At 25.5% G+C, this 15,247-nt stretch overlaps 5 protein-coding genes across 5 annotated transcripts in view; 3 read left to right on the forward strand and 2 right to left on the reverse strand.

The window, feature by feature from the left end:
* The window catches only part of Phum_PHUM479490 (leucine-rich repeat flightless-interacting protein, putative), a gene marked incomplete at both ends in the record, with an annotated part of 4,727 nt that extends 3,975 nt beyond the window's left edge, over positions 1–752 (forward strand). The window contains 2 exons of the mRNA XM_002430401.1: positions 303–416; positions 747–752. Coding sequence (XP_002430446.1) covers positions 303–416; positions 747–752 — 120 coding nt within the window. The remainder of the gene's footprint in view (positions 1–302; positions 417–746) is intronic.
* A 1,687-nt stretch (positions 753–2,439) lies between these two features.
* Phum_PHUM479600 (Cathepsin L precursor, putative) lies at positions 2,440–4,713 on the reverse strand (the record flags this gene model as incomplete). The annotated part of the gene is made up of 5 exons (XM_002430402.1): positions 2,440–2,809; positions 2,916–3,121; positions 4,071–4,286; positions 4,369–4,521; positions 4,621–4,713. The coding sequence occupies 5 exons, from the start codon at positions 4,711–4,713 to the stop codon at positions 2,440–2,442; spliced, it is 1,038 nt and encodes a 345-aa protein (XP_002430447.1).
* Positions 4,714–5,328: 615 nt separating this feature from the next.
* Positions 5,329–8,690, forward strand: Phum_PHUM479610 (WD-repeat protein, putative; the record flags this gene model as incomplete). Its single annotated transcript, XM_002430403.1, has 6 exons — positions 5,329–5,407; positions 5,606–5,813; positions 5,927–6,062; positions 6,138–8,220; positions 8,302–8,455; positions 8,648–8,690. The coding sequence occupies 6 exons, from the start codon at positions 5,329–5,331 to the stop codon at positions 8,688–8,690; spliced, it is 2,703 nt and encodes a 900-aa protein (XP_002430448.1).
* A 1,202-nt stretch (positions 8,691–9,892) lies between these two features.
* Phum_PHUM479620 (Regucalcin, putative) lies at positions 9,893–11,201 on the forward strand (the record flags this gene model as incomplete). Its single annotated transcript, XM_002430404.1, has 3 exons — positions 9,893–10,052; positions 10,328–10,753; positions 10,858–11,201. The coding sequence occupies 3 exons, from the start codon at positions 9,893–9,895 to the stop codon at positions 11,199–11,201; spliced, it is 930 nt and encodes a 309-aa protein (XP_002430449.1).
* A 2,040-nt stretch (positions 11,202–13,241) lies between these two features.
* Positions 13,242–14,584, reverse strand: Phum_PHUM479630 (uncharacterized protein; the record flags this gene model as incomplete). Its single annotated transcript, XM_002430405.1, has 4 exons — positions 13,242–13,623; positions 13,951–14,129; positions 14,262–14,433; positions 14,526–14,584. The coding sequence occupies 4 exons, from the start codon at positions 14,582–14,584 to the stop codon at positions 13,242–13,244; spliced, it is 792 nt and encodes a 263-aa protein (XP_002430450.1).
* Positions 14,585–15,247: the final 663 nt, after the last annotated feature.

The raw sequence follows: 15,247 nt of genomic DNA on the forward strand, positions 1-15,247 counted from the left end.
AATAATATGTAAAAAAAAAAAGAAAAAGAAAGGATAGAAAATAAATAATTAAATTTAAATTTCGTTTATATTAACAATTTAAAAAAAAAAAAAATTAGTGATTTTTTTTTAAATAAAAAAAGTTAAAAACTTTTCTTTAAAAAGTTAAATTACCGGGGTAAATAAATTGTCATCAGGTGTTTTTTTTTCCTTTTATTAAATATTTATTTATTTTTTTTAACTTTAAAAGTATTATTATTTTAAATAAAATAGAAAGAAAATATTTCATTTGTATTTTAGTCATGGATTATTTAATATTTCAGAAAAAACTTAATACGATATTTGGAATGCCACTTTACAGATACCATCCAAAATGTTTTGGTAAATACGGAAGAGATTTTATGGCAGGATATCAATATTTTACGGAAATTATTTTGGTGAGAAATATATATATATATTACAAAAAATTAATATTAATTAATATATAATATAAAATTTGAATTTTTACAGATAGTCGTGACGTTTTGGCAATATGGAGCCGTACCTTATTTAGTAAATGATATGAACGTACTTTGTGGAAGTCTTTCATCGGTAACTCATTGCACTCAACATATTTTAAAAATTTTATTAATAAACGTAGAAAAAAAAAAACTCATTCATCATCTCGTCGAAACGAATAAAATACAAAGGAAAATAAATGAAATGAAAAAAAAAATTCAAAAAAGAAATGTTAGTGATTTTAACGAATATCACAATAAACATTCTAGGTATGAATTAACGTATATGACTCACGATAAAAAAATTTTTTGAACTGTTTTATAAGGTAAATAAAAATATTGTATTATTTCTAAAAAAATTTTTTTTTTTTAGGGGAGTCAAAATAATTGCCATGATTCAATTACTCGTCAACGCATCTTCAACATCGGCATTTTTTTTGCCATTTATTTACAATTCCATCGTTAATTATAATAACGTACATGAACAATTTACTCCGATCGTCATACGATTGGGTATAAATTTTAATTTCACGCCCCTCTTTCAAATCATCATCATAATATTGACATTTAGTTTTTTCGTTGTCAATTTAAAAGGCATCGTCGTAGATAATTTTATATTAAGCATAATTGTTTTGCACAAATCTCAACTTCACTATCATAATTTATTATTGAAAGAAATTAAAATTTATTTGGATAACAACAACGATGATGATGATGATGATGATATTATTAAATCCTGGATTAAACAACATCAAATTCTATTAAGGTATTTAAATATTCATTCGATACAAACGGATCAATTAAAATTTTTATTAAAGTAATTGTAGATATTATTATTATTATTAAAAATGTATTAAATTTTGCAGGTTGTATGAAAATTTAAAAAATATGATATCAGTTTTTTTATTTTTTGAATTAGCATATATTCTTATTCATACTTGCATACCAGCTTTCGTAATAACTTCGGTGAGTCAACAACAAACAAACATTTTTTTTTTTTTTGTTGTTAATAACGATGAATGATTGTTTTTAAAAATGAATTTCAGACTTTTTCGTGGACTCTCCCGCAGAAAATTGGTGTTTTTTTCGTAGTAGGAGGTTCGTCTCTCACTTTTTTTTTAATGTCATACATTGGAGAATCGTTTTCGATCGAGGTTCGTTTTTTTAACAATTTATCATTATTTTCAGTTTTTATTGTTTTTTTTATCGAATTTTTTTTTTTTTTTATTTGTTTCAGTGGCAAAAATCTGGAAATGTTTTATTCGATACTCATTTAATGAAAAACAATGATAAAAAATTTATGTACATAATGATTCGACAAAGGCTTCAAAAACCATTTTCTTTTTCAGCATTAAAAATATTTCCATTAAATTGTGCTACATTTATTACGGTATCATTATCATTAGTCACTAAAAAAAAAAATTTTTTTCTTTTTAAACTTTTTATTTATTTTTATTTTTTTTTATATTTTCAGATATTTAAATTAATTGGTTCTTATTACATGACTTTGAGTCAAATTCAAAAAATGAAATTTAATTCGTAATTTAAAGTCAAAAAAATTTTTATGTAGAAATAAAAATAAAAAATAAAAAGGCTTTAAATAATAGTAGTAAAAAATAATTTTTAATAATATATATATATATATATATAAATAATATTAATATTAAATTACGATAAAATAATATTTCTACTCATTTTTCATTTACAAAAAAAATAATAAAATTATTATTATTGATAATAATTAGTATAAACACATTAATGGTGAGCAATTTTTTTATTTTTTTTTTGAGGTTTTTTTTATTGCTGACAAAAAATTTTGTTTAAAAAGTACGGATTACTCTTTGATTATTGCCTCATTTTTAAAAAAGGCACTCGTGTGCTTAAAAAAAAATTGTTGTTAAAAAATTTTGTCCGTAAATTATTAGGTTCTCGTTCGTGATTGTGCCTTTTGTATTACTAAAGTTTAAACTTGTGGAAAACTAGGTTGAGTTGCGATACCGCATTGATTGTCTGCGTTTCTTGCCATTTTTATGTAACCATTTTCACCCCATGAATCACCCCATGAATTTTTCACCAACCAATAATCTTGTTGAGTTTCCTCATCCGTTCCGTAGCCCACGACAAGGACTCCGTGATCTAAACTTTCAGGTTCGTTTTTACAATTAGGTTCGAAGTAAACGCCGCTTGAATAAAGTTGAAATGATTCTTGACTGGCATCTATGGCAACGGAAACGGGTCCAACAGTTGCGACGGCACTTTTTAAAGCATCTTCATCTCCTAAAGGAACGTCGGTATAACCCGTGTCGATGGCTCCCGAATTTTCAGGTTCGTATCTGTAATAAAATAATAAAATTGAAATGAAATAAATCCTTTATTTAAATTTTTTTTTTTTTCTTGTTTCAGGTCGTGATTTGTAGTGTTCAGGTTGTAGTTGGTTACCTGCACACGTCGTTATTGCCTTCGTATGGATAAGATCTTTCCGTATCGATACCACCATTTATGCGTACGTATTGAAAAGCTTGATCCATTAAACCACCATTACAACCATTGTTTCCTTCTTCGGTTGAACAATCAATTAAGTTTTGTTCGCTCAATGATACTAATACTTTTGTCTTTCTAAAATGTAATCCTTCCAATGCTCCCGTCTGTTAATAATAATAATAATAATATAGATTTACGATGTCGACAAAAAAAAAAAAAATTTCCATAACGTATAAGTTATCTCATAATAATCATAAACTTTGAACTTTGTGACAATTTATTTGTTTTTCAGCAAAATAAAAAAAATAACGTCGATACACTTGAAATTAAATGACCCGAAAAAATTCAAATAAAAAAAAAGAAAATAAAAAGAAAATCAAGTTTAGTTTAATTAGTGAAAAAAATTTTTTTTTTTTTTTTTTATTTAGGAGAGAGAGAGAGAGAGAGAGAGAAGGATAAATTCTTATAAGAAATTGAAGAAAAAAATTTTCTGTTTTTGTTTTTGTTTTGCTTATTTAAATTTCATTTATGTACGACGATTAACCTGTTCGACCTTAAGAATCTTATTTACCTTCAGGCTTGTTTTTCGATAATAAAGAAAAAAAAAAAGTTGTTTGAGCGGTTATAAAAAAATTTAAATGATTTTCTTGCCAATGAGTAACAGATTAAAAAGTTATTTTTAAAAAATAGTTTTTTTTTCTTTTTTTTTTATAAGAAAAATTTTTTAAAATGTCTAAAAAGCCTGTTTTTCTAACTCATTTGTTTTATTTTGGATGAGAAACAAATAAAATATTGCTGAATAAGCTAAATCAAACTAGATCAATTAAATAAAAATGCCTAATTTTAAAGTGTAAATCCTAGATATATCAACATGACATCATTTTTTTTTTTGTTATTTTGTTTTTTTTTTTATGTGTGATTCATATTTTTTTTTTTTTTTTGTTTTTTTTACAGGACTTTACACATGGACTAAATATCAATTCATTGATAAAAAAAACTCATTTTTCATAATGGTAGAAATACTCGAATGAAAATTCAATAAATTAAAAGGAAAATTAAATTTAAAAAAAATATCTTATTTGAAAATGATTATGTGATTTTTGTTTTACTTACTGCACTAAATGCCCAACATGACCCACAATGACCTTGGTCTTTGACAGGAGTAACAGCTCCTAATTTAACCCAATCAACATGTTTTGGCAATTTAACATTGGCAGGTGGAATGAAAAAGGAACCTTTAAGGTGAGTTTTACCATTGTTTGATCTTAGATGAGGTGGAATAATACTTTTGTTGAATCCATTAAAAGTGTTTATGAATTCATGATGAAGCTGAAAATCACACATAATTATCATCAAGTATTTTCTTTTTTTAACAAATTATTTATAAAAATAATATGTAATTGTGACTTACCATATCAGAATATTTGTTCAATCCTAATTTATAACCGACTTCACCTCTTTGGTATTTGGTGTTGTGTTTTGTAATCTTTTGTTTATTGTCCATAAAAATTTTCATTCTGAATTTTTCTTCAACATCATTGTTGTAATTTTTTTTATGTTCAGCCTTTTAAGAAAAAAAAAAGGAATAACGGTCGTTATAAATATCAATAATTTTTTTGTTGTGTGTGAAAGTGCAATAATAAAATTATAGAGAAATATTTACCTTGAAAAGCTGCCATTCTTCCATGACAAGATCGTAAAATGACACAGCATTTATGGAAAGTACGGTGAGAGCAATAAAAAATAGAATTTTCATTTTGAAACTAGAAAAATTAAACAGTTAAAAAAAAAACTAGGGTTCATTAACGATGCAAATTATAAAAACAAATAATTAAATACAAGACAAAAGAAATATAAATTACAAAAAAGCACGTATCGAAATGAAAATGGATTAGTAATTATTTGAATATAAATTCAACGATTAAAACAAAAGACTTACGTTAAGAGAATTAGAGACGGTTTATTGTTAAAAATTATAAATTTAGTAAAGTGCGCGTAATATCTCAAATCAATCTGAACTTTCACAAAGAACTTAAATATATTAATTTTTATAAATTACTACGCATGCGCGTTAATTTCAAATAATGATTTTGAAAATTACAGCGACATTAATCGTTACGAACGGTTAATTTCCTGTAAATTCGAATTACTTCCTGTCTGACTTAATGATTTTTTTTTTTTTTTTTTTTACATCAAAATTAGCGCACAAAATACGTAAATAACTGCATATTCATATATATGGCGATCATTTATTCGTAAAAAATGTTTTTTAAAACATTTTATTTTTATTTCATAAAATTATTTTTGAATTTTTTCGAATCTGGTACTTGAATTTAATATTGTTTAATTGAAGAAAGGTAAAATAACCATTATGAATCCTTTCTTCAAGGAATATTTTCTACAAGCCGATGTCCTGTGCCTCACAAATTTTAAAAATTACATTATTGCAGGTGTTTTATTTAGGTTTATCTTGATAAAGGTATTTGTATTCATTTTTAAACGACACTTACTAAATTTGAAGTTTTTAGGCATTGGTGGGACATTGTTCATTTATCAACCTCAGGGATTAAAATTTACCCAAACGATTTTTTTGGATGAAAGAATTCACAATTTGTATATTAAAAATGATTATTTAATAATAAAAGGAGGAAAACGATTAGCTTTAGTCGAATGGGAAAAATCTGAAAACAAAGTAAGTTGCATTTCTCAGATACAATGTTCAGATTGGATTGAAGATGTTGTTTTGCTTAAAAATAATTTAATTGGTCTAGTAACTGCTCATAATTCATTCGAAACTTGGAACTTAATTCAAAAAGAAAAGAAAAATATTTTCCACTTCAGTGAAAGATGTATTTTGTATCCTTTTAAATGAAAATTTTTAACTTTTAAAAAATCATGTTAAAAAAAAAATTTTAAGACTAAATCATCATTAAATTTTTAAATATAATTTTTTTAATTAGAATTCTTAGATATAGTTGCAAAATAGTTAAATGTTCTTTAAGCGAAGCCATTATTTTTGCTGGAACTGTATTCGGAGAAATTTTAATATGGTCTCCATTTTTAAATGAAGACAAAAACTTATTACATAGATTGAAAGGACACAATGTAAGTTTTCTATTTAGTATTTCAAAGTAAAACTTTTCTTTGCACATTAAATATTAATTGTACTTTATACATTAGGGTGCTGTATTTTCAATAGAAGTTAACATTTCAAAAAAAATTTTGGCCACAACATCAGATGATAGAAGTTTAAGAATATGGACCATTAATACACAAGATTCGCTGAGTTGTTTGAACCAATGGAAGAATATTAAAATTGAAATTCTTCATGTATTATATTGTCATACAGCCAGAGTATGGAGAAGTTTAATTATAGATGAATTTTTTATATCTGCTGGGGAAGATTCTCAATTAATTATTTGGAGAAAAGATGGAACTTTATTAAAATCTTTATCTTTACATCAAGATGGTGGAATTCGAGGTTTACACTTTTTAAATAGCTCAAATTTAATTGCGACAGGGGGAGAAGATGGAGGGATTAATACAGTCAGTTGGCACTATTTGATTTCTGAATCTAACTTGTACCATCCGAAAAAAATAATTAAACCAGACAAGAATTTTTCAAACAGAGTTTGCTTTATTAAAAATGGATTTGTTTTTACAACTAGCGGTTGTTGCACTATAATATACGATAATGACAATCAAACAGATTTTGTATATAAAAATGAAAATTTTGCATATTACTGTTTATTAGAAGTTTCATATGAGGGAAACTACATTGTATTAGGTTCCATTAAAGGACACATGGTTGTTATTGATTTGGAAACTCAAAGTGATATTATTGATAAAAAATACTTTAATGGTAGAATATACTCTATTCACTGTATTGAAAATCATATTCTCGCTTGTGGACCAGATGGAAAACTAGTTCTTTGGAAATATGTAAATAAATCTTTAATTTCTGTGAAAGAATTACTGCTTCCTGCTTGCAAAGAAAGATGGACTACTTGTGCTTTACTTCTCGACCAGAATTTAGTAATTGGTGACAGAATGGGCAACATTAATGTATATAACTTACAAGGTGACTGCAATCCAATCTTTTGCTTTAAAAAAATTCATAGTTACTTAGGTGTTACAGATATGATGATTGAAGGGAAAACTGTATTTAGTATTGGAAGAGATGGTGTGCTTAAATCTTTTAGCAGCAACTTTGTTCACCTAAGCACTAATAAACTTCCCATTGAATGGCCTTGGAAGATGATTAAATACAAGAACGATAAGTTAATTTTAGGTTTTCAAGGAGTGAATTTTGTTGTATGGAGTTACAACTACAGAGAAATTATAGCTAGCTTAGATTGCAGTGGTGGCCACAGGTCTTGTCACTTCAAATTAAATAATGACACTTTAAAATTTATATACATAAAAGAAAACAAAATTTTTGAAAAGGATTTAATTTTGAATGCAATAAAAAGATTGAGAAGTGGTTTTCATAGTAAAAATATAAATACATTAAAAATATTGGATACCGATCAAAAAATAATCGTAAGTGGAAGCGAAGACACAACAATGCGAATCAGTTTAATTTTTGGCCAAGAATTAAAAGTTCTCAAAGTGTTCAAAACTCACGTATCGAGCATTAGAGCCATAGAAGAAAGTTTATACGACGTAAATAATTTTATAATTTTTTCGGCTGGAGGAAAGGGACAAATTATTATTTGGAAATTCGACATCAAATCATTGGAATGCGAACAGATAATTAATCATAAATTGGAGGAAAGAGACAGGCACTGGAAGAATTCTGAACCCGTTGCTGAACCCGACACCCGATTCATGTGCATTAACGTATTAAAGACCAAAGACGAATATTTGATTGCTGCAGGATGTTCTGATTGTCAAATAAGAATTTTTTCATTCAAAAAAGAATTAACTTTATTGTGTTCGGTCAATTGTTCTTATTGCATTTTAAAAATCACAATATTAAAAGTTTTATCCAAACTCTACGTCGTTTGCATGCTCACGGATGGAAACATGATTTTTTGGCATTTGACGGATAATTTTACATTAGGTAAATTAAACAGTTTTCGACTTCATCAGTCGGGAATTAATTGCTTCGCTTTCACCGAAATCGAAGTCGGAAAATATTTTGTAATAACAGGAGGAGACGATAATAAAATTTGTGCTTCCGAAGTACAAATAAACGAAAATAAAATACAATTGAAAGAATTATGGAATAATAGTAACGTACATTCGTGTCAAATCACCGGTAAGTTCGGGTACATCAAAATGTAAAATTAAAAAAAAAAAGAATTTTTTTTTTGTAATGATGATAATAATATTTTTTCAGGTGCAAAAATTTTAAAGAATATATTAATAACGGCATCAATTGATCAGAGAATAACATTGTGGAAATGGTCATTATTAAATAACGAATATAAAATGGAATATTTAAATCAACATATGACATCAATTTCTGACGTTCAAGGAATCGATGCGAAAATGTGTTCATCAGACAATAATAATAAAATAATATTAACAATTTATGGAAAAGGATTACAAGTTTTGGAAATAGATGTCGGTTCAATTATTTCCAAATGATTTTTGTATCATTTATTTATTTATTTATTTTTTGGTTCGAAATATTTATCAATTGAAGAATAACGTAATCGGTATTAGAAATCATAGTAATTAAGAAAAACTAAAGTCTGCGAACCGTTGAAATTTATGTTAATTTAAAAAAAAATGAATTTAGATAAAATCGGACATATTTTGGGGGATTTGATTTCATTTCATTTCATTCGACGTCAATCATTTTTAAAGGTTTTTATATAACTATTATTATCATTATTATTTTTTATTTTTAATTCAAAAAATAGTTTTCTTTCTTTTTTATTAATATATATTTTTTATTCGAAGAAATTTGAAATGGATGAAAGAAAATTATGTGGGAAAACTTGTGGAAAATGTTTTTAGGTACTTTTTTTGCTTACGTAAAGTCGAGACGAATGACATTCTTTTATTTTTGAATTTAAAAAATAAGGTAAATATTTTTTTTTTTTTTTTGATAATGTTTTGAAACAATTTTGATAATATACTTTTTTATTTTTAAAATAAGAAATATTTTTTAAAATAAAATTAATTTTCCAAGGGAGAAAATTTCAATAAAATGAATTATTAATTATAAAAAATGTAATATTTATTATTATTTAAATATTAATTTAGGTTTTAGGAATTGTTTTTTTTTTTAGACTTTTTGATCACATCTCGCTTTCATTATAACGAAAGGTGAAAGTCCATAACAAATCATAATAATAACGTGTTCATTTTGGCGTGTTGCATGCCGTTACATAATAATAATAATAATAATAATAATGACCCCAAGTAATCTCCTGCAACTTTAAATTATTAAATTCATCAATAATTATATATACAAATTTTTTTTATATATTTTTTTTATTCCATTTGGAAAACTTATAATCAACTTGCCAGATAATATTTTAAGGTGAGTATAAGTAAATTTAAACCTCCTTTATTTGTATTTTTTTATTTTAATGTTTTTTTTTTTTTAAAGAGAAATAATAATAATAAATAACGTAAATTATAAATAATTTTTTTTTTTTAAATACCAGGTGAACATCTTAATTTTGTTTGTTAAATTAAATATTATATTTTCAATTCGTTATTTATTATTATTATTATTATTAATTTTTTATTAAATTTGACTTAGATTAGGGATGATGATATACAACGTACAAGAAAAGAACGTTTTTTTTTTTTACCAAAGAAAAATTTTAACGTATGGCTTCTACGAACCTTATTAGCCGTGAAAAAAATTATGGAGGCCCCGAAAAAAAAGGAAAAAAAAATTATTTAGTTATTGAAGATGTCAACGAATTACATTTACGTCATGTTTTAATATTATTAATTTAATTTTTAAGATGCTTAAATTTAATTTGGAACAAATCACCGGTCGTATGGCCTGCGGAGAAGGACTTCATTGGGATAAAACAAGGAAATGTATGTACATGTGCGATATTAACAGGAGCATGGTTTTTAGATATGATCCATCGACAAAAACATTACACGAAGCTAAAGTCGGTAAATATTATTATTATTATTATTATTATTTTTGTATAAAACATTACGTAAACGATTTCTCGCGAATTGAAATAAATTCTTCTGACTGTGATAATTTCATTTTAACAACAGGACACAAAAATGTCTGATAAGGGAAATCGATTACACCGAATTTTTGTTTTTTTTTTTTTTTACTCTCTCTCTCTTTTTTCTCCCTCTCCCCTCTCATTTGTTTTAACCTTTTGTGTAAAATTATTAATTGTCTAATTTTTTTTTTTTTTTTGGTATTTTTACAGATGCTCCGTTTGTTTCATTAATCATTCCAGTTAAAGACACAACCGACAAGTTTGTTGTCGCCATTGGTAATTCAATAGCTATTATGAAATGGGATGGAGTGAGCAACAGCGTTAAAAAAACAGATTTGAACGTACTACACACGGTCGAACAAGACAAACCGAGAAATCGTTTCAACGATGGAAAATGCGATCCCACGGGAAGAGTTTTTGCCGGTACAATGGGTGGTTTGGTCAATGGGGTATGGGAAGAAAAACAGGGAAGCTTTTACTGTTTTGAAAAAGATTCGAAAATGAGCGTCGCTTTTAACGATGTCGGTATCAGTAACGGACTTTGTTGGAGTTCCAACGGGAAAACATTTTATTATGCCGATTCATTAAGGTATTGCGTTGACGCTTACGATTACGACACTAAAACGGGAAAAATTAGTGAGTTATTATTATTATTATTTGCGAATTATCGTTAACTAATTTAAATTTATTTATTATTTGTTTTGTTAATGTAAATTTTAACGAAAATATACATATTTTAGGTAACAGAAGAGTAATTTTTGAACTGCCGAAAAATGGTATTCCAGGAATTCCAGATGGTATGACGATCGATTCGATGGGAAATTTATGGCTTGCCGTTTACAACGGTGGCTGCGTTCTCTGCATAAATCCAAATACGAAAACGTTGATAACTAAAATTCCGATGCCTGGAAAATACATAACTTGCGTTCAATTCGGAGGTGACGATTTACAGGACCTGTACGTTTCATCCGCCACAGTCGAAACACCAAAAGAGGATTTGATAAACAGTCCTTATTTGGGAGGTACGTTTATTTTAACCGGTCTCGGGATTAAAGGTTGCGAAAGTATTCCGGCAGATATTTAAATAAAATTTTATTTTTAAAAAATAAACACAAAATGTCTTTGTTGTCCAAATAAATAAATAAAAGAAGGAAAAAAATTCTTATTAATGCCACATGTTGAAATTAAAAAAAAAAAATTTTTTAACGGATATTTAAAATGATTTAAATAAATTGATAGAAATTATATTTAAATTAAATTAAAATTTTATTAAAACACGGTATATTGTTTGACAACAAACTGATGACGTAATTTCCCTTTTTATTTATATATATTTATCAAGCAGAAATTCGTTACAAAAAAAAAAAAAAAAAAAATTATTTCGTTTTCCTTTTTTTGTTGCTCCCTGAAATTTACAATTAATTATTATTATTATTATTATTAGAATTTTTTTCGACGTGTCAAAAACCAAAAAAAAATTTTTTTTCGTCCTTCCCTCTCCCCCTTTTTTTCGTTATTGACTAGTAAAGTTTTTTTTATAGTCTTTAAAAATTTCGATTAATTTTTTTTTCCGTTATTTCAATCGACTAGTTTTTTTTTTTTTTTTTTTTTTTTTTTAATTCAGTCTCATTAAAAATAATTTTCAATGGTGGTCAATAATAATTAATTTTTCTTTTACAAATAAAAAATGAAAGAAATAAAATGGAAATATTTAAATTTGTAATTTTTATTACAATTTTATTATCCATTCGCGTAATTTCCTTTGAAAATAACAAAAAAAAAATTTTTTTTTTTGCAAAATTTAATTTTAAATTACCAGAATTTTGGTTCGTAGTTATTCAAAAAAAAATTTATTATTATTATTATTATTTTGGCTTAAGGCACCAATACTTTTTCGATCAAAACAAAATTTTTTTTGTGAAATAAATTAATAATTTTATTAAGAAAATTACGCAAATGGTTTTTATTTTATAAAAAAAAAAAAAATAATAATAATAATAAAATATTAAACATTTTTAATACATTACATAATCGATTCAAACGGAGCAAATTATAAATTTAATTAAAATAATTATTAATGGCACTGTTTGACTAACATTTTTTTAAAAAAAAAATTAAATTATGCTCATCACAAACCACATTTCTTAATAATAATACATAATAATACTGTTTATGGCATTTAAAAACGAAAATATGCAATAATAATAATAATAATAATAAATTAAACTTAAAACCTAAAATTTTATTTAAACTTAAGTACAAAAAAAAACTAAAAAAATTAAACTAAAAAAAAATAAATGCAAGATTTTAAAATACGTTAAAAAAAATTATTAATAATAATAATAATAATAAAAATGAAAAAAATAAATAAATTATTTGTACTGTGGATTTGTTAATTTAAAAAAATAATTTACATAACTTGATAATAATAACTAAATTATTATTATTATTATTACTTAAATTTAAAAATGTATGACGATATTGAAAAATATAATTCAATGTCATTAAAAATAAATAAATAAAAGGTTAGCAAAAAAAAACTAATTAAAATTAATTAGTTATTTAAATTATTTGGCATACATCACATTTTCTTAAAAATAATAATAATAATAATAATGACTTGGCACTGAAATCTACAAATAAGGCATATTTAAAATTAAATGATTGGTAAAAATTTAAATTAATTATGACTTGATTGAATTGGATTCATAATAAAAACAAAAAAAGTTTTTAAAAAAGTAATTAAATAAATTATTTCAAAGAGAAATTTTTTTTAAATTACAACATAAAATAATAATAATAATAATAATCCAGTACTGTCGTTATAAAAATGAAAAATTAATTAATTTACAATTGTGTGAGATCACTAAAAAAAAAAAAAAAAACTTTGTCGTTAAACATTAAAAGTTTCTTTTCTTTTTTTTTTTTTTTTTCAGACTATACATAACGGATTTATACAATTAAAAAAAAAAAAAAATCCGTTACGCAAGTTCTTCTTCTTCTTCTTGTAAAGTATGGCACAATATGGCCTAAAAAGACCTTTTAATCGCAAGAGAGAATACAAAAAAAAAAAAAGAAAAATTTATCTATAAGACTTGAGCAAATCAAGTTGAGAAATCCATTCTCAGGTCGGCGGTTTTTTTTTAGGTTTTTTAGGATTTCTACTTCTTGATTTTGCTTTACATAAAGGACAAATGGGAGCGTTACGATGAATTTGCTGATGACAAGACAGGCACGATTTCATTGGTGGAGGTTGTTGTCTAAATGTTGGCGTCGGTCCCGGCAAAGTTGGAATATTTGGTCTTTGCAAATCCTGTACAGCTTTGCTGTGGCTGGGTCCTAAACTTATTGGTGGATGTGGAGGAGGAGGTAAAAAAACAGATGAAGGTCCTGCGGCGTGCGTTTGGTGTGCCGCCATAGCAAAAGTCGATGCGGCAGCAGCAGCAGCAAAATGAAGCTCGGGCCTCCAATCCGGTTTTGGCGGAGGAAAATGTTTTTGAAAAAAACTAAACGTGAAATTTAAAGAATTTTTAATATAAAATATTACTAATCTTTAAATTATTTTAATGGCATCATGTGATACAGTGATTTCGATTGTCACACAATAATAAATGCAAAAGGTAAGTGAATTTGAATTAATAACTTATTCGCTATCGTTTTTAATTAAAGTTTCTTTCTCACCCTCGCCATGATAATTTTCATAAAATTTCCTTTCTCAAATGTCAATATTAACTAAACTCTTCAGATAATCTTATCAGTCACAAATTAAAATGACTTAACATTTTTCCCTAATTAATAAAACAAAAAAAATTAAAATAAAATAGAAAACTTACTCTTGACCAATTAAATCACTATCAGATTCATGAAGATCAGGTAAACGATCTAAACCTAAATATTCGACTCTCATTCTATCAACTTCCAATTTTAATGGTAAATATTCATCATGAAATCTTCGAGCTGCTTCAAGAGCTCTGTTTCTAGCTTCCTCAGATTGCTTTATAACATTTTCCATCTGTGTATATATGAAAAAATCTCATTTATTTTATTTTCAACAAAATTTAAGAGCAGAGTAAGTTGATAATAATATTATTTAAATTAGGTTAAATAAAAAACAGCATAATTAGGTATACTAAAAAAAACTCACCGAATTAATATCCGAATGTATTTGCCTTAATTCTTCAACATGTGCCATTTTTTCCTGAGTAAGTGCTTCCATTTCTTGTTTGTAATCTAAAAGGCATTTTTCTTCTCTATCTTTTGCTTCCACTTCTTGTAAAATTCGTGCTTTTAATTTTTCCATGTGAATTGTTTTAGCCCTGTAATTGTGTTGTATAATGTTGTGAAGAAAACATACACACGTAATTAAATTATTTTTAATTACAGATCGGTGTAAAATTTATTCACTTACCTGACATCTCTCAAGGCTTCTAATTTGGCATAAAAAATACGATCCTTTTCTGTAGACATTTTCATTTAAAAAAATGAATTAAATCCAAACGCACGCAAATTCATATATACGGTATATCTATATAAAAATCGTTTTATTATGTTCGTATAAAAACCATGCTAAAAATCAATTACGAACAATCAAATGATTCAGTTTAAAAAAAAAAAAAAACTTCACTTGTTATTTAAAAAAACATATTTCAATCGATTTCTTCTTCCTTTTTTCGATTTGAAAGGATGCATCTGGTTTTATAATTGGCACTTACAATGTAAACATTTTACGAACATTTCATGAATAAATATTACTTTATTTACCGATGAATTAAACACACAATATCTTAATATCTACGTCGTTATATTTATTTTAATTCAAACAAAGGGTCCAAGATAAGCAATTGTAATAATATTAATAATAATAATAATGATAGAAATAATAATAAGCTTCCATGTTTTAACCACCGTTTAAGGAGACATTTTTTTTAGCAACAAACAAAAAAGGTTTGACATCTCTTTTGACGGATGTGATAAGTTAAACATGATAGCTAAGAAAAGTTAATTTGGACAAATTTGTACTACGTTAGTCAAATCAAAAGCTAGTTACTTGATTTTAAAAAAAAATTATATCAACGATTTAAACTCGCATTTTATTAATTTTAAAATATTAACGAATGAATGATTTGTTAA

This window comes from Pediculus humanus, genomic scaffold (assembly GCF_000006295.1).
Source record: "Pediculus humanus corporis 1103172108255 genomic scaffold, whole genome shotgun sequence".
Taxonomy (NCBI): Eukaryota; Metazoa; Arthropoda; class Insecta; order Psocodea; family Pediculidae; genus Pediculus; species Pediculus humanus.